General features: G+C 43.2%; 1 protein-coding gene across 2 annotated transcripts in view; it reads right to left on the minus strand.

The window, feature by feature from the left end:
• GALNT14 (polypeptide N-acetylgalactosaminyltransferase 14) overlaps positions 1-25,690 on the minus strand; it is a 356,414-nt gene that overhangs the window by 103,030 nt on the left and 227,694 nt on the right. For both annotated transcript variants that reach the window (XM_054995704.1, XM_054995705.1), the window contains exon 3: positions 6,345-6,443. In XM_054995704.1, the coding sequence (XP_054851679.1) occupies positions 6,345-6,443 (99 nt within the window). The remainder of the gene's footprint in view (positions 1-6,344; positions 6,444-25,690) is intronic.

The raw sequence follows: 25,690 nt of genomic DNA on the forward strand, positions 1-25,690 counted from the left end.
TAGCTAACAACAATGAAATCAAAATTCCTTATGTACATCTGCACATTTGAAAGAGGTCTCATATCACATTGGATTTAAATGGAATGGTGTCTCTCACGTGTCATAACACTATCTAACACTGTCCCTACCATTCCCCCTGTGACAATAAAGCAAAATACGCACACATGCAGTTACATTCCACATAACTACTTCAGGCCCAGTTCAGCCAAAGTTCAGCAACTTTAACATTCTGTTAAACCCTGCATATGCTATGCTTAAGTTGACTGAGCCCATCCCATGGAGGTTTCGATCAACTTAAATCATGGATTTGACAAGCAACACAATAAAATGTTAAATTTGAAAGTGATTATTTTTCTTTGGATTCTCCAGTGTTTCACCTATTGGAGGTGGACTGAAACAGACACAAAAATTACATGGAGCTGTTAATTGTACACACAGCTGAAGAGAGCATTATGCATAATCAGCATCCCAAGACTTTTTTTTTTAAAGCCGAGTGTCTAGTCTTTACACTAGCAACAATAGACTTCAAAATCTGGGCAACCAATAAATAATAATAACAATTACAACAACATTCGATTTATATACCGCCCTTCATGACAACTGAACACCCACTCAGAGAGGTTTACAAAGTATGTTATTATTATTGCCACAACAACAATCACCCTATGAGGTGGGTGGGGCTGAGACTCTGGAAGAGCTATGACTGATGCAAGGTCATCCAGTTGGCTTCAAGCAGAGGAGTGGAGAATCAAACCTGGTTCTCCAGATTAGTGTCCAGCCGCTCTTAACCACTACACCAAACTAGTGAAATTTCTACCAAACTAGTGAAATCTCTACAGAGGCTAGGAAGATCACTAGTGGATTGGAAAGTGGATCTTCGTTGCCTTGGAAAACTCTGCTTTCTCTATAAATGACGAGAATTATATTCTGAAAAATAACCAAATTGTTTGTATATTTTTGTGTATTATTGTATTATTTATGTATTTTTAAAACAGTGCTAGAGGTTGCTAAATATTAGGTCTTAACCAAAAAGGGGAGACTCTTCAAGAACACCTCTGGCAGTAGTGAAAAGTATATCCTCCAGTAACTTTTCAGAGCAAACTGGAAAGATGGTAAAAGTGCTTACCCATTCAGAGTAGTGGCAAAACTTCCTAAAATGCATTCACTTCATTTTGAATTGGTTTTGTTTGCCTTCAGTGACATACAGCAGAGTCTGACTGACTAGATAGCATCACAGCATCATTACATTTGTTACCTGATTGCCTGATTCACTTTAGGAAGTTCTTTTTAAAAAAAACTGGGCTGAAGCAGCCATAGAGACAGGAAACAATGGCTGTAAAGAGCTACAAACAACTATAACATGTAGGTATAGGTAGGGTTTCTCCCCCGCCCCCACCCAGGGAATACCTAGTCCCCTCTAATAATGCTTTTTTGACCTGAAAATAAAAATAAGCAAACATTCTATACAGCCAAAATAAATACAAGTTTTCCTAGGACAGATTTTGGTTACTTTAACAAATAATTTAGAATTTTTTTTGTAGCTAACCATGTTAGTATAGTCAACTCTGTAGTTAACTATGTTAGTATAGTAGTCTGTCGTTCTTGCTCATAATCACTGATCCTTTCCCACTACTAACCTGAGGCAGGTAATTTTCCTGATGCCACCTTCACAGAATGTTTTCTTGGCCCAGTAAGTCTACTTGTGAGGTCTTCAATATGGGAATGAAACCATGTACATGGTTGTATGATCTTAGCCATTCTTCGTGACTCTATGGTATAAATGTTCTGTTGAACTGAGTCTGCACTCATTCTTATTTTAATGGAATGGTACCACTAGAGGAAAATTTTAGCCTATGTGGCATTTCATTTTGCAGTAGCTCTGAAATGGACTTAGCCTGTCTTTCCTAGTCTAACATGCTGTACAGTGTGCTCCTGGAAAAAAAGGTTTCCTCTGGAAAATCAATTTGCATTAGTAATATCAGTATTCTAGTTTGGTATAAACAATGCTAACAGCTCCATCCGGGGGGGGGGGGGGCTGAAAGCACTCAGGGAGCGGACTAAGGGTTACACCAGCATATCCCAGATGTACGTAGGTGTAACCCCCCGCCCCACACACACATGCACACAACAGCACCTGGACGTGATGCCACTGCACCACAGCCCCTCACCCCTGGTGGCTAGGGTTCTCTGGGGCTCCTACCCCACTAGGCAGGACTACTCTCCATTTTGCTGTTTGTGGCAGCAGGGATGGAAATCTAGCTCTGGGGATGGGATGCTGGCCCCCAAGCAGTTTCTCTGGTCTACTCTAGGGGACACCATCCCGGCTCTGGAGCACGGCTCTCAATGACCACCTCACATTCTCCTCCTCCTCACATCATCTGTTCTATGTAGTGATGTGATTCAAAGGAGCCGCTGCTGGTTGATGGACGTTTGTTGTTCCCATCACATCCAATGGGCCTTCCAGCCTCTCCCATAGTTTCCAATAGGCATTCCTGCCAATCATTTCAGAACCCACCCCTCGCCCACCTCTAAGGAGCTGCCTCTCCAGGACTTGTGGGGGGGGGCTGCTCCTGAGTGCTGAGGATTCCGGGTATGGCCCTTGCTGGGTCCTGCCGCCTCTCTGGTTTTACTGTTCAAAGAAGGGGTGCATGTTCCTTAGGGTAGTGACAGCAGGGGAGTTTGCAAGTGAGTGGTGCTTCCTCCGCCATTCTGGCCCTTGTTGGGAACAGGGTTGTACAAGCAGGTTGGGTGGACACCCTGTCTGCACCTTCAGTGTTCCCCCAACCATGGGGCAGGGCTCCTCTCAAGGCAGGCACCTCTGTTGAAGTGCAGCAAGTCCAATTGCAGGGATCTCCCTGCCCTATGCACCCACTCTCTGCAGGATGGGGGGTAGCATTGGCAGCTAGTGATGGCAAATGTGGCTCAGCCTGAGGACTGGCTATGCCTTTCCCTGCCACTCATGGCACTGTCAACTCCAACCGCTGTGCAATTGGTGGATTCTGCTGGCATTGCTCAGGCAGCTATGGAGCATTCTTTCCTGGCTGTGCCTTGCTGGGATTGGCTTGCCAGTGCAGCTCTCCTGCAAAGTCCTTAGGGAGTGAACAAGAGGCTCTACAGTTACACCAGTGCCTGTCTGCCGGAACTGAGACGGGCCTCAGGATTGAGCTGCCCAATAATGATAAATTTAAATTAACACTCTAATTTACAATACCCCTCCCACCCTCTGCCTGGATTATAAAGACTCCTTTCTTTTTTCCACTCTTTATATCTGATGAAAGGAGCTTTGACTCTCAAAAGCTCATACTTTGGAAATCTAGTTGGTCTTTAAGGTATCTTGCTTTTTGACTGCAGACCGATACAGCAACCCACCTGAAACTATCTTAATAACATGAAGGCTTTCTTTCCTTGGGATCTGATTGGTGAATGCTGTTAAGGAAATCAAGATGCTGCTGTGCAAGCCCAATGCCTAGTGCTGCTGCTGTTGCTGCAAGGTACAAATCGAAACAAAAGACACAAACTTTTTGGTTGGACTGTGCCATTGGTTCACTGTTCCGTAAGCTGCTTTATCAAAACAAAATAGTGATTTCCAGGTGTATTTCTGGCTCATTTTCCTCATTTTGTACACCCCTAGAGAATAAAAAATGTAACCTCCTATGGAGCTAAATTGCGCTCGTGAGAACAACAATGGGGATTATGAGGGTCCTTCCACAATTTGCCCATCACTTTTCCTCAGATGTAAATTTCTCATTTTTGCCAACAAAATTGCAGGCGGGCCAGATTGAAAACTAGTCAATCTCAGGTATACTATTCCATTTTTGTCCCAAAATGTGCATGTTCAAGCTCCACAGGCATACTAGCATCTTAGAAATAAAGTTAGAGGCAAGTTTGAATGTTCTTCATAGACTTTTCATTATTTTGCTTTGCACCAGTCACAGATGATAAGTTACAGACAACACACAGAAAATAATATCCCAGAGCCTGGGTGTCTCTTAGAACCATGAGCACCCCTCCCAAGTGCAAAACAGCTTGTGATTTTTAGATTTGGAATATCTAAAATGAATCATTTGTGAACAATCTGCAGCCCTGCAATTAATTGCTCTAGAAAGCAGTGGGATCATTTTGAATAATGAATGAGCTGGGTAATTGCACGATCTGTTCACAAAGGATTTGCCAATATAAAAAGGAGGGAAAGAGGACTAAATAACAAGAAAGAATCATGGAGTACACCACTCTCTGAAAAATAACTGTCAGAAGCACCAAAGAACCATAAAGCTAGGTATGGAAATGGCTAGCAAGCATTTAAAGGAATTAAACAGTCTTCTAGAACAAGTCAGGACACTGTTTGAGGAAGGCATGAGGAAGAGAGTTGTTGTTGTACTGTCGACGGCTTTCACGGCCGGAGAACGATGGTTGTTGTGGGTTTTCCGGGCTGTATTGATGTGGTCTTGGCATTGTAGTTCTTTTCCACACTGTGACACTGAGAGATCTCTGTCTTTTGGTGCTACACCTCTGAAGATGCCAGCCACAGCTGCTGGCGAAACGTCAGGAACTACAATGCCAAGACCACGGCAATACACCCCGGAAAACCCACAACAACCAGAGTTGTTGTTATCTATTGTAATGGGCAAGATTAACTGTCAAGAAACTTGGTTCCATTATCTAGCCTTACCATAAACTCCTGTGCCCAGAGAAGCATGGGAGCTGCCTTCACATGGTATAACCCCATACCATTGGGGAATGAATGAAGCAAAACTGTCGGTGGGTTAATCACATGACTCTTTCCTGCCCATTTACTGCTCTTTCTCCCAGTTGAATCATGAGGAAGTAGCTCCAATATTTTTGTGGGTACCTGTGAAGGGGGTCTATCATTTAATGTTTAACATATTAGTAATCTTGCAGGGTGTGGACAAGTTTACATCAGGACCACACAGCGTAGCATCCAGACAAGAATAAAAGAACATGAAAGACACTGCAGACTTGGCCATCCGGAAAAATCAGCAGTGGCTGAACATAGCCTAACTCAAACAGGACACAGTATCCTATTCCAGGACACTAAAATACTGGACAACACTTCCAACTACTTCGTCAGATTGCACAGGGAAGCCATTGAAATTCATAAGCATAAGCACAATTTCAATAGGAAAGAAGAGACTTTAAGAATGAATAGAGCATGGCTTCCAGTCCTGAAAAACACCAGGCTAACAAAATACTCTACATCCTACAATAGCCCTGCAGAGAAGATTAGCATATCAAGCACCAATTCATATGCAAAAGAACCTCCTCAGGATACAGTGAAGCCTCCCTACATTAGCATTCCACACCCTGGGAAACGCTTACAGGATGACTCAGCCCAAACCCACCTTCCTGAGTAGATATAAATTACCTGCTAACATCTTCTCCACACTGTGACACTGAGAGATCTCTGTCTTTTGGTGCTACACCTCTGAAGATGCCAGTCACAGCTGCTGGCGAAACGCCAGGAACTACAATGCCAAGACCACGGCTATACAGCCCAGAAAATCCACAACAACCATCATTTCTTTGATTAGATTTGATTCTGTTTATATCATACTCTGCCCAGCTATCTACAGCTGAGATTGGTCCTCAACCATTCTCAATGGATAAAATTTCTTTTCATTGGCTATTGTTTTCTCTGTGCCCCCTCTTGGTAATTTCTCCCCCACTCTCACCTTTTTGCTGCTTGTAATATTGAGTATAAGTATATTTCCTATGAACATACACATGCATGCATCTGATGAAGTGAGTTCTGACTCACAAAAATTCATGCAGTAATAAACTGAGTTAGTCTTTAAGGCATCACTGGAATTCTATTTAATTTTCCTACTTTTATCTTAGCTATTGTTGTTACAAAATCCCTGAAAGGTATTGAGGTCTGCCTAAGATAACACAAGTTTGTTACCAGAACAACATTTGAATCAGGATTTCAGGTCTCACACATAACACAGGATAAAGTCTCCATTACTATAGGTCCAGCTCCATACAGGTTAAAGTATTGTAACCTAAGATCAATAAAAAGAATGTAAAAACTTTCCCAGCAGGGTTCCTTTGGACCAAAGGTCCTGCCTAGAACCTTATCTTTAAAAGAAAACAGTCCAGACTTATCTCCTGTTTACATACTAAGCATTAGAGGGCAATTTTTGACAATTCTCATCAAGTGCTTTTCTTTTGTCCTTGGCTGGTACATAGCCATTGTCAAACGGTAACTTCAGGTATAATCAGTTTCACTCCTGTATTTTCAATCCCAATATGAGGATGTTCGTAAGGTAACTGACATGTTTGAAGCCTGTTGACTCTCAACTGCATAACCAATTAATCAATCTTACCTTCTTATGGTTCTTAGTAGTGTTGACCTGGCTTCATTATGAAAGGTGATAATGATGCTAGTTGGCGGCAGATCTTTACGATAGTGCAAAGTAGTGCATCTGAACAGAAAAGAGAGAAAAGAGATTTCTGGAGTTACAGAAATTCAAGACAATGACACTGAACACAGGAAACTACCTTAAGCTGAGTTGGACCACTTGTCTATCAAGGTCAATACTGCCTGCTTTGACTAGTGGCAGCTTTCCCAGGTCTCCAGTAAAGGTCTGACACATCACTTTCCTTTTAACTGGAAATACTAAGGATTGAACGTGAGACTTCCTGCATACAAAGCAAATGTTCACCCACCCACTATGCCATGGCCCTTCCCAAATTCAATAGATTCCTTTCCTAAGATTAAGGTTTTAGCTAAAAACTGAAGATTGACTGTGCAGTTTTAGAAGTTAGCCATTTCTCAACTCAAGAATATAGGCGTGTATCAAACTATGCAGTTCCTCCAACAGTTCTCCCATTTGTGGAAGAGAGGGCAACATACACACGGCCACTCTCCTAACGATGTCTTACAGCTAATTGATCATGCCATTCCACTGCCTCTCTACCTAATCTAGCTGCTTGTTCTTTGATGTTATTGCCTTATTATAAAAGGTGAATAAATTGCCATTCGTTAGCAGAACTGACAGCATGAACAGAAAGCAAGCTTTTCATGAATTCTGAATGTGCAAGCTACACTTCCCTGCCTTCCTCTCACCATGATATGTGCAGACCTGTGGCATACCATTCAATAGGCTGGAGACCTTTGTAGTCAAATCTTTAGGGTTTTGCTTTTCATCACAGAAAAAGATTTCTCCTTGAGGCCTAAAAACTAATTGATTCCTTTTACAAAAGAACATTCTTTTTTTAAAAAAAAGCCTTTCTAATACTTTCATTGGGTCATCTTCTTTATACCAGCACTTCGTTAATGTTGTACCACATATGGGCCATGAAGGGATAGTACTCTTATCTGTTCTTGTCTTTGCTCCATTGACCCCACTCTCCTCTCCTGACTCTGGTGGTGGTACACACAATTGGAGGAAAACCACTCATGAATAAAACAGCACTTCTGCCTCCTCAATATACCCAAAGACAGAAGAGGAATGACTCCAAGAACTGGCTAAAGCTATAAATTGAACTGCAGCTCAGCCAGAGGGAGAGGAGAGGATTTAACAAGAAGAATTTAGGGGAAGGCTGTAGCAATGTGTAAGATGCTGGAACCAAGCCCACAGAGATCTCCACGTTAAAAGAACGGGAGGCCACTGCAAAAATCCAACACTGCTTTTTAATCTGAAACACACTTGTTTGAGGATTTAGGTCAAGCTTTCCAAATTTGGTGAAGATTCCAAATCTTCAGAGGGGACCTACGAAGACCTCCATTTGTCTATACATTCAACATCTTGACTAGAAAGGAAAAGACAGCCATACTGGTGAAATCTTGATATATTACAGCCTGTCTATTCAACTAACACAGATCACTTTGCACAGATACATACTGCCTTTGAATACAAAGGTTTTTTTTAACTGTCATCACTAACTACCATTGATAAACCTTACTGTCCCTGAGTTTGTTTGTAACTTTTCAAAAGGTTGTTATGCGAGTGGATATCTTGTGACCATGAATTCTATAAGTTTACTCTGTGGTTCATGAAGAAATGCTACTTCCTTTCGCTTCTGTAGTCAATACATCTTCTCAGATTCCTTAGCTTATGTCATTTTAATTACTTTCTCTCTAAGAATCTCTCATATCTATGACTGTATTAGAGTCACCAACTCAAGCCAGATGGCCCCTCCAAATGGCATCATCCAGTTTATCTGTTCATAATCCAGATTTCCCCTCCTGTTACTTTCTTGCCACAAAAGACATTTTAGACAATCAGGACAAGAAAGGGGTGACTTGCAACAGAAAGGAGAAAGCAGAAGTGTTAGAAAGAGTGTAAAAAAAAATAGATAGGAAGCTTGCTAGTAAACCTCTTGGATTAGGGGCTGTGTGTCTTGCCTAGCTCCCCTCACTGTCTACATAAAACCTCTTCCCAGGACAACCTAGTTACTGATTAAGCTTAGGGTCAGCCTCAGGCCATCTGCCATTCTCTGGAGTTCCCTGACTCTCATTCTCCTCTTGGCAATTGCTGCCTCCCTGCCTTCCCTCTTTGGACTAGTAGAGGCAGGGGCAAGAAGCAAGGAGAAGGAGTAGCTACAACCATTCATGTCACCTCCCTCACTTGATGGTAGCAGTCATTGGGCCCAGAGTCTCATGGCAAATGGATGCTCAGTGGCAAGAAAGTGGCCAACTCAAGGAGGGGAACCAATGAGGGCACCTTGTTCAAGGAACTCCCCAAACCTGCTGCTGGACTACCCTAAAAAATTCACTGGAGTGCCTCTTCATTTACAAATGTGAAGGGAGAAGATTGGTCATCCAGGTGACTTCCAACTCAAGGAGCTCTGTGCTGGCAGCTTTATGGGCCAGGTGTTTTCTGGCAATTTAGAAGGCTTTTGGAACAGCAGCCTCAAATACCCTTTTTAACTGAGCCAGCAGATTCAATATTGACTTCAGCAGGACATAAGGAATTGCTCTGTGTTTATTCTCATGTTTGATTTATGTTGTACACGAAGGTTTTAAAATGTGTAAAGCAGGAGAAATAAAAGCAGAAATCTCAGAGGAGGCCTCTAATTGTTTTTCATTTTGTTTGGCTATAATCTGACACAATAATGCACAGACTGGCAGCACAATATGCAGGGGGTAAGAGAACAAAGAAGTTATAGGCAGAGCCTTAAAGTTTAGATACAGTATTGGTAAACCCTCTCAGTGTCTAAGGAATTGCAATGACAGGCTGCTCAGATGTATTTATAGAAAGAACCACATTCTACTGTCTCTAATACCAATAGCCACATTAAGAGTTCTCTTTAATTAACTTCTTTAAAAACATTCTTATCTTACCCCTAGAAGTGGCTGCACTTTAGTACCTCAGGGGAAGGTTTCAGTGGGATTTAGGTAGCCTAGCTGTGTGAAGGACTATGGACTCCAAGTGAAGTCATTAAGGTTTGGCCAAAGTATATTGACGTCTTGTGCCCTCAGTTGTTATAGGTTTGGGTCTTCACAATAATTTTTAGTTCTACTACCTCTACTACCACTGCAGCCATTTTCCCACCAGCTGAATAGATCAATTCCCTTGGAAGTCAATTAGATATACAGTTTGTGGGTGTGGAATGCTGTGAATGCCCACGGAGTGAATTCAGTGTATGTTGATGTGGTCTTGCCTTGGCACACACTCAACTCATAATCCAACCAGCATGCAATACACCAGCTATCCACCCACTTTATGCAATTTTGTATTAATTTTTGGTTTGTGGCACTCCCCCCAAATCTCAGGTATTGTGTCCAGCTTCTGTTTTGTCCATCTCTGCAGTAAGGGATCCAGAAGAACTCAGATTACTGAAGGAGAAGAAGGTGTGCTACCTAGCTCTTCCTCTTCTCAGACCTCTCGCCACAGCAGGAGTGCTGCATTCTCCTCAGCATTCTCTGATCTTCTCTTAAATAAGTAGCCCTTCCCACCAGACAACAGTTCTCCCAGAGAAAATGGTTGCTTTGGAGGGTAGAGTCTGTGGCATTATAGCCCTCTGAGATCTCTCCTCTGTCCAAACCCAACTGTCCCTAGGTTCTACTCCCAAATCTCCAAACATTTCCCATCCCAGAACTGGCAATAGGGTTCCCATCCCTCCGCTCGAGGCGGGGGATCCCCCGATCCCACCCTCCCCCCACGCCCACTTACTTGGCTGGTGGGGGGGCACGCTCCCTGGGGCGCCCCCTCCATGGATGGCGCAGTGCACCCCTGGGTGCGGGGCGCACTCCTGTGCCACAAGAGCAGGCGGCGGCAGCAGAGGCAGAGAGAAAGCAGGCAGTGGTTGCAAGAGCACGCCGCTCTCACCGGCACTGCTGTGGCCGCCGCGGGCCACTCTCTCGCCACCGCTGCCACCATCCCTGTGCAGTCGGCACGGGCAGGGACAAGGGGTGTGGTGGTGGCAGCAGCAGGAGAGCGAGCTGCGGTGGCCACGGCCTACTCTCTCTCTCCGCCGCCACCACTGTGCCCCTTGTCCCTGCTGGCGCCAGCTGTACAGGGACAGTGGCCATGGAGAGAGAGAGAGAGAGAGAGAGAGAGAGAGAGAGAGAGAGAGAGAGAGAGAGAGAGAGAGAGAGAGAGAGAGCAGGCCGTGGCCACCGCAGCTCACTCTCTCGCCGTCGCGCCCCTTGTCCCTGCCGGTGCTGGCTGCACAGGGATAGTGGCCACCGTGGTGAGAGAGAGCGAGCAGGCCGTGGCCACCGCAGCTTCCTCTCGCTGCGGCCGCCACGGCCCCTGTGCTGCCCGCGCCAGCAGGGACAAGGGGTGCTGCAGCGGCGGCGGCGAGAGAGAGCTGCCCGCTCTCTTCGCCCTCCCCAGTGCAAGTGACGTCATCATGCGGGTGCCTTTGACCCTGCGTGATGACATCACTCCCGAAAGTGACGTCATCAGGCACACTGGGAGTGCGCGCGCATTCACAACAGCAAGAGAACCAAGGAGGTAGGGGCAAGCATCCCAGTCTCCCGTTGGGAGACTTGAGGGACCTGGCAACCCTAATTGGCAACCATAGCCTTTACTAAGGCAAGCCATGGTGAAATCTGATGCTCTTTGGGGGGGTGGATGTGCAGGCATGACCTGGGCTTCCACTTCCCTGAAGATGGGTGATGCTGGCTGCCACATGACTGGGGATCTCTAGAGTGGCTCAAGTGAGACAGGAGTGGACCTCATCACTAGACAGTGTTGTTGCAAGTTGACTGAACTCTGAAGCAATCACAATGGGCTTACTCAAGCTACAATTATAAAAACATCATTATATGTCTTGGCTTTCACATTGCTTCAGACTTCAGAACTGTGTGGTTCAACATTAAATTGTCAGTTCAGAATACCCAGGCCCATTACAAGTTGATCAAAATGCGCTCAGAATTTTAGACTGGCTCATAACTGAGTCATTGTCGGTCACCATTTTATGCCTGTTCCACCTATCATTGCAAAAGGGAGAGGGCTGGCTTAAGACTGTTGAGGTCCTGTAGGCCTCATTCTTCAGTCCTGGGTGTTAACAAGCAATCTCAGCATGTCCGTTGCAGCAAAGATGAAACATCCAATCTTCCCACTAGAAACTGAATTAGCCATAAATGTAGCAGCAATCCTAAGCATCCTAACATCAATGGTTTATGGATGAAATCTGCCAGGACTCTCCTGTCAACATAGAAACACAGAGCTGGAATGGACCCCAAGGGTCATTAACAGCTATCCCCCTCACCTGCCTCAGTGACCCCTGTTCTATGCCCAGAAGAAGGCAAAAAACCTCTCCAGAATCCCTGGCCAAACTGGCCTGGAAGAAGATTCCTTCCTGACCCCAAAGTGCCAAACAACATTACCCTGTGCATATAAGAAAGGGCCATGAGAGTCCAGCACTGGCATATCCCTTCATGCATACACCCTCTTGCTCTGTGTACATTCATATATAGACAGAGAATCATCATAGCTGTCAGATGACCATCTAGCCTCTTCTTAAATACTTCCAAGGAAGGAGAGCCCACTACCTCCTGAGGAAACTTACTCCACTGAGGAGCTACTCTAACCATCCAGAAGTCCTTCCTGATGTTCGTTCAGTCAGTCAGTCAGTCAGTCAGTCAGTCAATCAATCAAATACCTTTAATGGCATACAAGAATCTAAGACAGCAAACAAGTCACTATAAAATTACATAAAATATCAGAAGACAATATATTTATACAACGCTTGGATGAATCTTAAGCACACCCACTAAAAACTCCGCAACCACTCTAGAAATCACTGTATCATTATCCTTCAACAGAAAATGACAAAAGGATAAATTGTTCTGGCGTTCAATATATATTGGCAACCTCTCAATCAACATTCTTCGTAACTTATCATACAAATGGCATTCCAACATTATATGCTGGATAGTATCTGGGCAGTTGGCGCCACACAAACAGTGTCTTTCTGAAAAGGGGACTCGCTGGTATCTCCCCTGAAGGCCACTGGAGGGGATCTTCCGGATGTTCAACAGAAAAGTCTTTGGCTTTAATTTTAACCCATTGTTTCTCGTCCAACCCTCTGGAGTGACAGAAAACAACTCTGCTCCATCCTCTATGTGACTGCCCTTCAAATACTTGAAGAGGGCTACCATATCACTTTTCAGTCGCCTCCTCTCCAGGCTAAGCTCCTTCAGTCTTTCCTCATAACACTTAGTCTTCATACTCCTCACCATCTTCATTGCCCTCCTTTAGACACATTTCAGCTTTTAACATCCTTCTTAAACTGTGGTGCCCAAAACTGTACACAGTACTCCAAGTGAGGTCTAACCAAAACAAAGCAAATCACATTTGCCTTTTTAGCTACAGTATCACATTGCTGACTCATGTTCATCATTTGATCTACTAAGATCCTTATATCCTTTACACATGTACTACTGCCAAGACAGGTCTCCCCCTGTATCTTTGATTTTTCCTACCTAAATGCAGAACTCTACATTTATCTCTGTTGAAATTCATTTTATTTGTTTCAGCCCAGTTTTTCAGCCTGTCAAGATCACCTTGAATCTTGCTTCTGTCTTCTACACTGTTTGCAACCCCTCCCAGTATCATCTGCAAATTTAATGAACATCCCCTCTATTCCAAGTCATTTATAAAGATGTTAAACAACACAGGGCCCAGGACAGATCCCTGATGCACTCCATTTGTTACTCCTCTCCAAGAACATGAGGAACCATTTATAAGCACACTTTGTGTTCGATCTGTCAACCATCTAAATCCATCTAAATGTAATAGGATCCAAACCATGTTACCAACTTGTTAACCAGAATATTATGTGGAATCTTATCAAAAAGCCTTACTGAAATCAAGATAAACTATGTCCATAGCATTCCCCTGATCCACCAAAATAGCAACTCTCTCAAAAAGGAGATAAGGTTAGTCTGACATGACTTGTTCTTGAGGAACCCATGCTGGCTCTAGGCTGCAATTCCATTACTTCCTCATATGTTCCCTTTTTGCCAGGGTGTGCACACTTCCCCTTGCAAGTGAAGACTGAGGCAAAGTTGGAATCGAGCTGCCCTCTCTTTATCACCTGTTAGAATCTCACTTTCCTTTCCCCATAGTGGGCCTAACACTTCCATATCCCTTTTCCTGCTCCAAATATAACCAAATAACTCTTTTTTTGTTTTGTTTAGCATCTCTTGCTAGCCTAAGCTCATATTGAGTTTTAGCCTAATACTCTCTCTACAAGCACTGGCAAGTTGTTTATATTAATCCTTGGTTACACAGCCCTTCTTCCATTTCTTAAATGTGTCTTTTTTAATATTCAGATCTTTAGAAAGCTGTTTATGGTGCCACCCTGGCTTTTTAGGTACCCCCCATTTTTCTGTCTTATTAGCCTCATTTGTGATTGTGCCTTCAACATCTCACGTTTAAGAAACTCCCACCCATATTGAATTCCTTTCTCCCTGACTTCTTCTGACCATGTGATTCTCCCCAGCATGACTTTGAGCTTGTTCAAATTAGCTTTTCTAATCCGACAGCTTCTCAACCACTGGTCTCCCAATGCTTTGCAAGGGCAAGTTTGTTTTGGAAAGGGGGAGCTGGCAGGAGTGCTGCATTTGAATTTCATTTGACTTGGTCTTTCTAAAGAAACTCAGAAAAACCCTGAGCTTTCTCCCACTGTGAAAAAAAAAAGAACTTTTAAAAGAGGAGAAGAAGCAACAGCAGCAACAGCAGCAACAAACTGTAAGATGAGCTGGGCAGTGCTCACTCATTGATAGCATCTAAATAGCCCCATAATATTGCTGCTAAAAGTTCCCAGAAATTCAGAACACATATATATGCCCTTGTAACTATGCATGATTTCATTCCTCAGCTAATATTCATTTAAGTATTTAAAAGGTTGTCACTTAGGGCAGGGAGCTGTTCCTGTTGGAAACAGAGGATGAGACTTGAAACAATGGGTTTAAACTGTACTGGCTGGACATTAGGAAAACACTTCACATTAACAGTAATTCAATAGTGAAGTAGGCCGCCTAGCAGTCTTCAAAGATTGGATTAATATTTTTTTGATATGCTTTAGGCTGTTCCTGCACTGGGCAGGGGGTTGGACTAGATGGTCTGTATGGCCTCTTCCAATTCTATGATTCTATAACTTTAATTATCATGTATTCCCCACACCCATCCAAGGAATCCGAGGAATTGTAGTTTGTCAAGGTACTGATAATCTGATTCCTCCCCTCTTCTTTAATCACAGATATGCCAAGGAAGTGGGAATATCTGTAAAACAAGTTTACATGTATACTATGAATATACTCCAAAAATGTTATAAATGAATACATAAACCATGCTGAAACCATTCCAGCGTCTGTAGGCAGACCGGAACTAAAAAGCTAATTTTGAAGATCAAATGGCAAATGACAATATAGAAACCTGAGCTATAACTTCCTGTGTATTAGGCCTTTATTAAATAACTTCATACATTACATATCATGCAATATTACATAAAGTATCTTTAGAAAAAGAGCTGCAGGGGAAATAAATAATTCAAGGGAAAAGGGAAATAACATCTGGAAAAAGGGGGTTGAAAAAATGTACTAAAGGAAAGAAGAATCCTGCAATAACACACTCATAATGCCCTTTAATTCTGTAAGAGAAATGAAGCTTGAAACAAAAGGAAGTTTCTGATCCAACCACTACTTGCTTTCTGCAGGCTCAGCTACCAGCATTTGGACAATTGCTCACTCGCTACCATTTAGACATTATAATGTGCTATCCATTCCCAGACGTGTATCCCTCCATCCTCTTGGCACATGGCATCCAAGGCCATCAAAAAAGCAAGAGTGGTTTTGGCAGGATGATGAATGAATGTAAAAGATCCCTGGCCACTAATACTTAAATTATTATAACAGTTGAGGGCCAGCTGTAGTATAATTGGATACATATTAAAGACTTAGTATATGCTCATTTGTATCCCATGACATTTTTCTGAAACTGTGAAGTATACATTGTGGAATAACACTTTGGGGAGATGTAATTGATCTTAGATTGCACAACATGTTTATGTGTTGTACATGTGCAATAAAAGGAGAGGCGAAAGATATGTAGCCACCTCACTTATTACAGGACAGTAATGGGGATAAACAAAGGCTGAAAAGCTTCTCTGATCACCCTTGATGAAAAGAGGATGGACGCAAAATCAGTTGCCATCTGGTTTCTAGAAAACTTTCTCTGTGACCATACATACACCCTTCGTAAATATTTGTTGTCTGCTTTAACATATCCACAGAACAATCCTATCCCAGACTTTGGATCACTGATTAAAGCAGGCCAGCTCTTAAATCCCCCTGTGTTTTCAGGATATACCACTAGGCCAAATTATGCCAATATATCCTTGTGACAGAAAGATGTTACCCACTAGGAGAGAATTACCAGTACTAAGGGACAAAAATTAGTAGAAAGGGGGCATATTGGTGGCAGAGCTTTGGAAGACTTCACGGCTCATTCCTGCCCTCACCACTGAATTCACAAGTACTCTGTTATACATTATACACCTCCATGTCTCTATATAGGAAACAAGCAGCTCTCCAACACTCACAAAGGAACCGGCTATTCAGGGCTGGTTCTACAGCAAGCCAGCTGAGGTGGATAAGTAGCAGATTTGGGGAAATGGCACCTTCCCATCTGGCCTGCAGCCAATCTCCCATCACCTGCCTGCCTGCCCCCCTCCATTCATCTGGCTGACTACTGCCCCTGCTATTTGATTGGATGAAATAACTAAAGTGCACAGATCACTCATTTGCTCTCTTTTTGTTGCCTGCACAGTAGGAAGCATCTGGACAGCTCAGCAGCCATTAATGTAGCTATCAAAGTTAGAGGAACACCAAATTGATTGGGGTTTGATTCCCCACTCCTCCACACTTGAAGCCAGCTGGGTGACCTTGGGTCAGTCACAGCTTCTAGGACCTCTCTCAGCTCCACTCACCTCACAGGGTGTTTGTTGTGGGCATGCCTTTTTTCTGCCACAATGTCAAAAGTAGTCACATGTTCAAGTAGCCCTGACCAGCTTGCGAGGGAAAGGAGCTCTTTAACCCCCGCTCTTCAGCTGGTCAGGGGAAGCCCCAAACTGGCTTTAAACTTCAGCTGAGAGAAGGGGGATTCCCTCCTTCCCAGCTGAAGCCTCCCTTTCTTTCTTTCTTTCTTTCTTTCTTTCTTTCTTTCTTTTCCTCCCTTCCTCCCTCCATTCCTTCCTTCTTTCCATGTCTTTCTTTCTTTCCCTCCCTTTCTCTTTCTTTCTCCTGGGGGGGGGAGCAGCTGTGTCGTGCGCAATGACATCACTTCCCAGAAGTGACATAATCGCATGGTCCTGGGAGTGCGCATGCGCTTTGCACGCACACGCATGTAGTGGCAGAGGCACCACCTCCTGCTGGGAGTTGCCCCAGGTGAGAGTTCCACTACCTCTTTCCCCAGAAAAAGAGGTATTTTTATTTACCTATTTATTTCTAGGTGATTGCACTGTATTTACTCCAGACAACCCTGAATATAAGAAGTGTATATGAGAAGAATCTTCAAGTTGCAGCCAACTTATGAAGACCTGGTAGGGTTTTCAAGGCAAGAAATGAACAGAGGTGATTTGCTATTGTCTACCCCTATGTAGCAATCCCGGATTTCCTTGGTGGATATGGATGTAAGATGAACTCTTTTTCTTGATGGTACATCTGGAGGAAAAACTAGTCTTTCCTTTGGGTAAATATAGTATTCTTCTTTAGAACAATTAGAAATTATGTATGGGGGGAGGGGGAGGAGTGGACATCAAACAGATACTGCTGACTGTGTGTCCACAGATGCAGAAAGCAACCTGGAGAACAGTCTAGGCTGTTTGCTAGCAACCTGTGACTGATAAGCTTAAGCATGACATGAGCCTAATTAGGGTTTGCCTGAGCATGTCTATTGATATCTGTATGAAGAATGATCCTTAGACTAGCGAGGATTTAAAATCTTGCAGAAAACTGAATTCTGGGTGTGATGGATAATTTTAATTAAATATTTATGCAATATAATAAAAGAATATACATAATAAAAATAATGTACATGGTACAAAGTCAACATGTCTGCCTGAACCATAAAAATGTAGTGAAATTAAGAACTTCATTTATCACAAGTTCAGTTATCACAAGTTTTGTGCAAGTTCCATTCTCTGCACACCCCTGACAATAATGAGTCTAATCTAAAGTTGCCACCTTACCTTACCTTACCTTACCTTACCTTACCTTACCTTACCTTACCTTACCTTACCTTACCTTAACAGGTGGGGGAGTGCCAGCCAGGTGTCTGTGGGGGGTATTTCTTCTTTGTCACATGTGTGTGCACTCTGAAGTCCTCCCAGTTCTGTTTTAAACAAAATGATGTCACTGGGAGACCTCCAGAGTACACACATGCCATTTTTTCATGTGCTCTGGGGGCTCTAGCCAGCTTCTCGACATTCCTGCCCCCCGCCGGCCAGGTGAGAAGGGCAGCAGGTAGGGGTGGGGGATACCCCAACTCAAGTGAGGGGCTGGCAATCCTAGTCTCATCTGGAAGTATTGTTGGTTGGCCAATCATGTTATCAGTGTGTAAGTCTTTTTACTTTCATCAGCCATTAATGAATTTTAGCACTACTTGTTTGTTTCCAAAGACAGAAGACCAGTCTGGCTTTGGTAATCATAAAAGCTAAGTCACTGCCAATATATTTTTGTCAAAGGCAAAACCTCCAGTTCTAGCATTCAGACTGTTCTTCTTTCAATCCAAGAACCATTTGGCTTGGCTCATCCTTGCTTTGCAATACAGGAAAGTTATATATCCATAAGAATTAAGAGGCTGAAACCACAAGATGTCTGAGAAGAGAGAAATGGATACTTCTTTATACCAAATTTTGCAAACCTGTCACTCTGTCATGATGACCCCCACAGACCCATCCTCTAACCAGACCGATGACTCCAACTCAGAGGGTTCTAGCCAAGAGTGGCCTGACCCAGAGTGTTAGGATAAAGTTCTGAGGAGCCTGGACTACGGGACCAGGAGGGCCAGCAGGACCAGGAAGAGCTTGACACAGCAGAGACATCGGCTGGCCATGCCCCATCTCTACCAGAAGCCACTCTTGCCAAAGCCAGCAAGCGAGCCCACACTGCCGGCCCCTGAGACAGCTGCTGGGCCTCTGCCAGGCAGAAGTAGTAACTGGGACTGTTGTCCTCAGAACTCGTGGATACTCTGCAGAAATGGCAGCAGCAGAGGGCCCAGGCTGAGGTTCACACAGGAGGAGAAATACTAACATGGAACATCATGGTAAGCCCAGAGCAAAGTGCTGAGACAGTGATTCCTCACAGGATCCTGTCCAGAGAACAATGCAGCCTCTAGAGCTCCAACACCTGCCAGCAGATGCAGCTGTGCCAGATCACCTCTTGGCCAATTTATGCTGAGGTTTGAGAAGTCTCCATTGCTGGATCAACCAGTCTACTAGATGCAAGCCCTATGCTCCAAATGCCAGCTGCTCTGGGCCCAGCCAGTCGAGTGATGGACTCCAAAGGAGTCCAGCCAACCAAGCATAGGATACATTCAGTGTCAGAGCCTTTCTGTACTACAGAACCTTAGTGGTAGAAAGTGACATCAAGTCATAGCCAACATATGGCAACCCTGCTGGGGTTCAGAAGGCAAGAGACAAACAGAGATGCTTTACCATTGTCTACCTCTGCACAGTGATCCTAGTCTTCTTTGGAGATCTCCCATCCAATTACTAAGCAAGGCTGACCCTGCTTAGCTTCTAAGACTGAGCTTGCCTAACAAGTATGTTAGTTGGTCCAAGATAGCCTTCAATGTGTAGTATGTGCAGATACTAGCTGACATCTAGTGAGATTATGATAGTTGCAAATAATGTGCTTAGTAATCAATTTTACAATGCCTGTTTTCTCTTGAATCAATCTCCCTATGACAGACCCCCTCTTCACTCTCCCCATTGTGAGGCAGATATTCCTATCATAAATCAGTTTTCTGTTTTGACTCAGCAGCCCCAAGAAGCATGTTAATATTTGTTGTTTTGAAAGTCTCTTTGTCCCACTCTGACATGCAGATATAATTTTAGCTTTTTAGCCCAGCCCAGGAACTTGATGGGGAAAAGCAGGAGCCCTCTTCCTTTTTCTTGGAAATGGCACTAGAGACTGTATAACATTCAAAAAGAAATAACTGTATTTAACAGGCAGGGATTGCGTAAGTGTAGTCAGGGAATGGAAATATGGAGGTAAAAATTTGTTGGTAGTATAGAATACACTTCGTGTAACATGCAAAATAGTATCCTTTAAGTTTATTTTCATATATTCTTGGTTCTAAACAGTGAGAGGTGTTTTACTTAGTAATTTAGTTACAGTCACAATGTTTCTTCAGGAAGTTTCCTATGACAGTTCAGGTTTTCTGGAGTTAGTCACTTTCTTTGTGCATCTAATTCTGTCCTTTCTTGAAACTAGAGGATATTTCTATCTTCTTCTTTTTTTTTTTAATTGCTAACAATAAAAACTACAAAAAAGGAAAGGGAAAAGGGAACAGGGGGAGAGGGAAAAAACAACATATAAAAAACACACACTACATCTACGAGTATTGTATTCCCTTCACAATACAATTATTTAAAGTTAAACTTTCTAATATGCTATTAGATTGGTAGATCTTATAAGATACAAACTACAGTCAGGATCAGGTCTTCTTCTCCCCCCCCCCTCACGGGTCTCGGTCTCAGTTCTCTCTGAACAGCTACAATAGCTGTGCTCACTCCCTCCTCCCCACTCCCCCCTTCAGATTCTAAGTCTTCTTCTTGCTGGAACTCTTGATGATTAAACACAAAGTCCCTCAGCTGTACTTCCGATATTATCTTGTAGGCTTGGTCTTTATATCTGAACCAGATGCCTTCCGGAAATAACCATTTGTATTTTATTTCACGCTTCCTCAGAAGAGCTGCAAACCTTTTATATTTGAATCTTCTTTTCTGAGCTAAAAATGGAACGTCCTTCAATATCTTAACCTTGTTACCCAGAAAGTCCAAGTCCACATTGTACGAGTTATATAAGATGGTGTCCCGAGTCTTCTTAGATGAAAAATCAATAATAATCTCGCGAGGCAGCTGACACTTCGTTGCATATTTTGAAGATGTCCGACGGACTTCCAGAATATCCCTTTTTAACTCTTCTTTAGTTGCCTTTGCGAATGACGCCAAAAGTTCCGACACCAAATCCTTTAAGTTTTCACTTTCCTCCTCCTTCACATTCTGAAGACGCAATACCGTCTGAGCATGATCCACTTGTAATCCTATCAATTGATTCTCCAAAAGCTTTACTTCTTTGTTTGTTGCTTTCATGAGTACTGCATTTTCCCGAGCAGACTGCTCTGCCCCAGACGCTGCATCTTTAATGGTTTTCACTTCATTCTCAACTGCGCCAACCCTTTGTCCGATTTCATTTAGCTTATCAACAAAGGGCTTCATAGCTTCAATGACCGACCATTTAACCACCTCTTCAAGAGTTTCTCCCTTCCCCTGAAGCGTCGCCAAAACCGATTTGCTCACAGCAGGGCTCTGCTTTTTTGTTGCCATCTTAGGGGGGGGGGAGACCGCCAACTAAGTTCTGAAACTCAGTGAAGGGGCAGATATCCGGACCTTCTTAGCTTCAACTCCCACCAATCCTTCGCATACGCTTGGAATAGCAGAAGGGATTCGCTTACTTACAGGTTTTCACCTCAAATCTGCTTGTTGCCATTCTCCATGGCCCGGCAGCACGCAATGTGCTGCGCAAGTCTGCCGGCCTCCGTAGGAGCAGACGGGCAATTTACCCCCTGCATCGACTTCAGGGGACACTTCCCGCAGTGCTCCAGACCCTGACCCACTCACTGGGAGTCCTGGGGGTTAACCCTTGCAGGTCAACCACCCGGTCAGGCTGCTCGGCCGCTTCCTCCCGGACCTGCAGAGAGGAGCGTCCAACATGGCCGGGAAAACGAAACTGAATCAGGATATTTCTGTCTTCTGAGTAGTTTAAAACCATTTTCCCTTTACAACAGACCAAGGGTCCTCCTCAGAATCAAACTGTCAGGTTCAGCCAAATAATTCTCAATAACTTCACTGCATGAGTCCAGGAACTGCATGAGTTAAAGCAATTTTATTGATTAGCTATTAGGTCATTCCCTATTACAATCCTTGCTAGAACTCGTGTCTGTCTAGAAGCATACAATAAATATAGGAGTCTAAGCCCAGCCCCCACCCAGAGCCCCCCTTAAGAAGACAGCTAGCTAAGTATAATAAAGGAACAGCAAAATGAAACAGAGATGTTATATGCAGCTTCAAGGCCAGGCGAGCATGAGATGGAGATAACAGCAGGCTGCTAGATTCCATATTGGAGCAGCAGTTAACAGCAGTCTCACAGAGGTTGCAGTTACAAGGTTACACAGAGTCTTGTGGTGTATGGCAGGAGACATCCTGACAAACCCTCCTTCAAAACTGAGCCAGAATTAATCTTCTTTCCCTCAGAAGATATAACCCCTCTTCTTTTTGGCCTGAAAGGGAGTCTCAACCCACAACCCAATCACTCTCTCCCAAAATACACTCCCATTTCTCTGGTGTCTGTGTAAAGCGTACTTCAGCTTATGCTGACACTTAAGATTTTGAATTCTTAGATAGAATTCTTCCTCAGGATAGTAATACTACAGTTAAGGCAAAAGGGTCTTCTTCCTTCACTCTAAAAGTGAATGTCTGACTTTTCTTGTCACACTCCCTGACTCCCAATACTGTCAGAAAACAGCTGACTGCCTTCAGACTGGTTCTAACTGATCAATCAGAGAAGAGGGAGCAGCCTGTCACTCAAGCTCTCCATTCTAGGGAATAGTTAACCCTTTCCCTCCCAGCTCTCTGATTTTGCTGCACTTCAGAAACCTGCTGTTAAGTGCAGTCCATAACACTCCCATACTCTTGACTTGTTGGTCTGTTTGCAATTTTAAATGAGCTGCAGTTTGAGTTTCTTTTGTCAATGACATTCATCATCCAACTAGGCAGATTGCTAGTAGCCTCAGTTGGCACATGGTCAGAACTTGCTAGCAAAGTCACATATTCCCCAAGGTCAGGGGCAGAGGACACATCATTTTAAAAATAACCTGTATTTTCTGTTTATATGTTATTATTCCATGAGCACAGTTGGTGGCATTCATCATTCACCATCACTCCAGGCAGCCAGACAGTAACCATTGCTGGCACCCAAAGAGAATTATGAGGCAAAGAATCATGACACACAACACAGAGAATGTTATATGGTTGCCCAGTGAAAATTATTTCCTTCTCCTGCACAAGAACCACAGCTCAAAAGTGACAGTATGAGAACTCACATATCAGTGGGAGCTAGTGGTTAAATGGCTGGACTGCAAATCAGCACTCTGCTAGTTTGATTCCCACTGCTGCCATGAGTTCTACAAGTGATCTTGGGAAAGCCACTCCTTTCAGCCCCAGCTCCCCAGCTGTATTGTGGGGATAATAACAACACTGACTTTGGCCTTGGTATCTGAAGCTGTGGCTCACAAAAGCTTATACCCTAACACAAATTTTGTTAGTCTTATAGGTGCTACTGCACTCTTGCTCTTTTCTTAGTGCATTCTAAAAGACAAGATGCCTTTCTAATGTTCTTGGAACAGCCATTCAGTGTTTGCTACTGTAATTTAATCATATATTATATTTGTAAGCTATTTTTCGTTCAAGGAGCAAAAGATAATATATAGAGGGGAGGTAGGTTAGCTGAGACACAAGGACTGGCCCAGGGTCACACAACAAACAGTATGGATTAGTGAGTATTTAAACTCAACTCTCCTCAGTCAAAATCTGATATGCTATCCACTCCACTATCCCACCTCTCCTATAGGGTTGATCATTCTTTCAAGCAACGAACCCCGGAAGCAACAGCAAACATTCTGTGCTCACATCACATCTCAATCATGGTTTATCCTAACATGAACATAAACTGTGAGGGCAAAGTTTAAGAAAACTGCAGAAATGAAAAGTTTACTTAGAGGAGCAAAAAGAGGAAGCATCCTTTGTGATTCAAGGAGCACATTCAGTGGTTGTCCTTCAAAATCTGGAACTTGGATCTAAAGAGCGTTTGGTGGTGACACTCTTTGGTGATTTGGTGAATATCATCAAGCTAGTTTGTTCAATTACTAGCTTAAAAGAGGAGGCTAAAGTGCTCTTTTACATTTCTTTCCAACAATACTCTCCATTAAACATCTTACCACTTGAAAAGGCAGATTTCAGCTTAAGCTGTTGACAAGTGTTTTTTTGGCACTTGCTTGGATAATAAAACCACAGCTTGGAAAACATTAAATTCAGCATGTCCAGAATTATTCTGTGTGACAATTACATCTGGGGTAATTTCAATTTAATACCTCACTGCGAGTGAAAATTGCAGCATGCAGCCCTAAAATTGCTGTAATAATGAAAATAAAGCCACTAAGAGCTGCCTGCGCTACCTCGGGCTGTCACTGGATAAATGTTTTTTTGCTGCTTATGGTATTTTATAGGTCACCAAATTGCCAACACAATTTTTTTTAACAAAACCAATAAAAGTTCTACCTTCCTCTCTCTCCTCTCCTCCCACTTCCAACACACACACATATATACATATAAACAAAACTGGGAGATCTTGACACTCTATGAGTTAGATCCCACAGTGTGGTTTCCACTGACACAGGGGTGTTTTCCACATGGTCAGTTTATAACAACTCAGATTTCATTCTGCTTTTCTCAATCTCCAGAGCTCTCCACATGAGAAAAAGAGCCGTGAGTGTGGAATTGAATTTTCTCTGGGTTTTCCCCAACTTTTTCCCCTGTGCACGTAAGACAATTTCTTTAAAGCCACTGTTGAGTCGCTGCTGATGAGTCTTATATGTGAGCAGAATTCTTAGTTCTTCTCTCCCCTCTCCTTTCCCTGGGCCCTGATTGGTTGCTCACCCAGTGCAAACCACTCCCTCCCTCCCCACTCTCGACACACACCATCTTTATTTTTTTTAAACAATGGAAGGGTTGCAACACTGCAACTTTATTTCTCATATGGCTGTATTGTAAGATCAAGACTGAAGCCTTGCAAACTGTGCCTGCAAGTTACATCTTTATCATCTGACCAACTTTTTGGCATTAGGAGAAGCCTGAAACAAACCCCAAGCAACCAAACATCCAACCTCCCTTTCTTTTAATTAGGGGAGAGTCGCAATGCTGTTACGTTCATGCATCCTACCCCTTTAAGTACATTCTATCAGCAGGACGTGACTTGCAGCCCTAAATGCCACCCTGAATATGGCTCCTGGGGAGCAGCATTTCCCTTAATGAAAACACTCTGTAGGATCCAAATTCATGTTTTAAATTAATGTACCAGCAAAAAAAAGGAGAGAAATATTGCTGAGATTCTTGTGTTGTTGGATCTCAGTATGGGGGCAGGGGAGGTTTGGGGAAGACTCCTGTACCAGTAGTATGCGGGGAACTGTAAAACAGCTAGGACAGATTCCTGCACTAATGCCGAGGGCAATTCTTCTACAGAACCAACCAAGTACAGTTCATTCACATGAACATTTCTAATGGCCCTCAAGTTGACACTGCATCTGGAATTGTACATTTAGAAATACATTGTAAAACCAATCTGGACATTCTTCAAAACCATATTGAATCCAGACAATTTGAGAAGGAGTGTACTAGTTCAGGAACAATTTATTCATTCCTCTCTTTGTAAAATGACTTGCTTTGTGAGAAAGTGTCATCTGAGAATATACCTTCCTCAGTCATGAGAAGCCTTTGAAATAGCACCAAAACAGATGCATGTACAGTTCTAATGTATGAATCAGAATTTCACAGACCTCGGTTGTGGCAACTTGGCCAAACATGGAAGCCAGAGTTTTCTGACTTTAAAAGAAGAAACAGTTTAGATTCCATAACTTACTGACTCATGGAGTGCAATGGCTTTCATGAGGAAATACTTGGGCAGAAAGGCATATGTGGCGGCCTAAAGCTTCCTGAAAGCAAACTGTGGACTACTCAACCTTGCATTCATATCTCTGTTACCTTGAATAAGAACATTTACCCCTCATGATGAGCTGCTTTTCCTAATGGGCTTTAATTGTACTTAATATACTAGACAGCATAATCCTTGGAACATTTTACCGCAGGTAATTAAACAATTAAAAGACAGATTCCCTTAGGAGACTGCAGAATATAGGAGGGATCACTTCTG

The sequence above is a fragment of the Eublepharis macularius genome, chromosome 1 (genome assembly GCF_028583425.1).
Source record: "Eublepharis macularius isolate TG4126 chromosome 1, MPM_Emac_v1.0, whole genome shotgun sequence".
Lineage (NCBI taxonomy): Eukaryota > Metazoa > Chordata > Lepidosauria > Squamata > Eublepharidae > Eublepharis > Eublepharis macularius.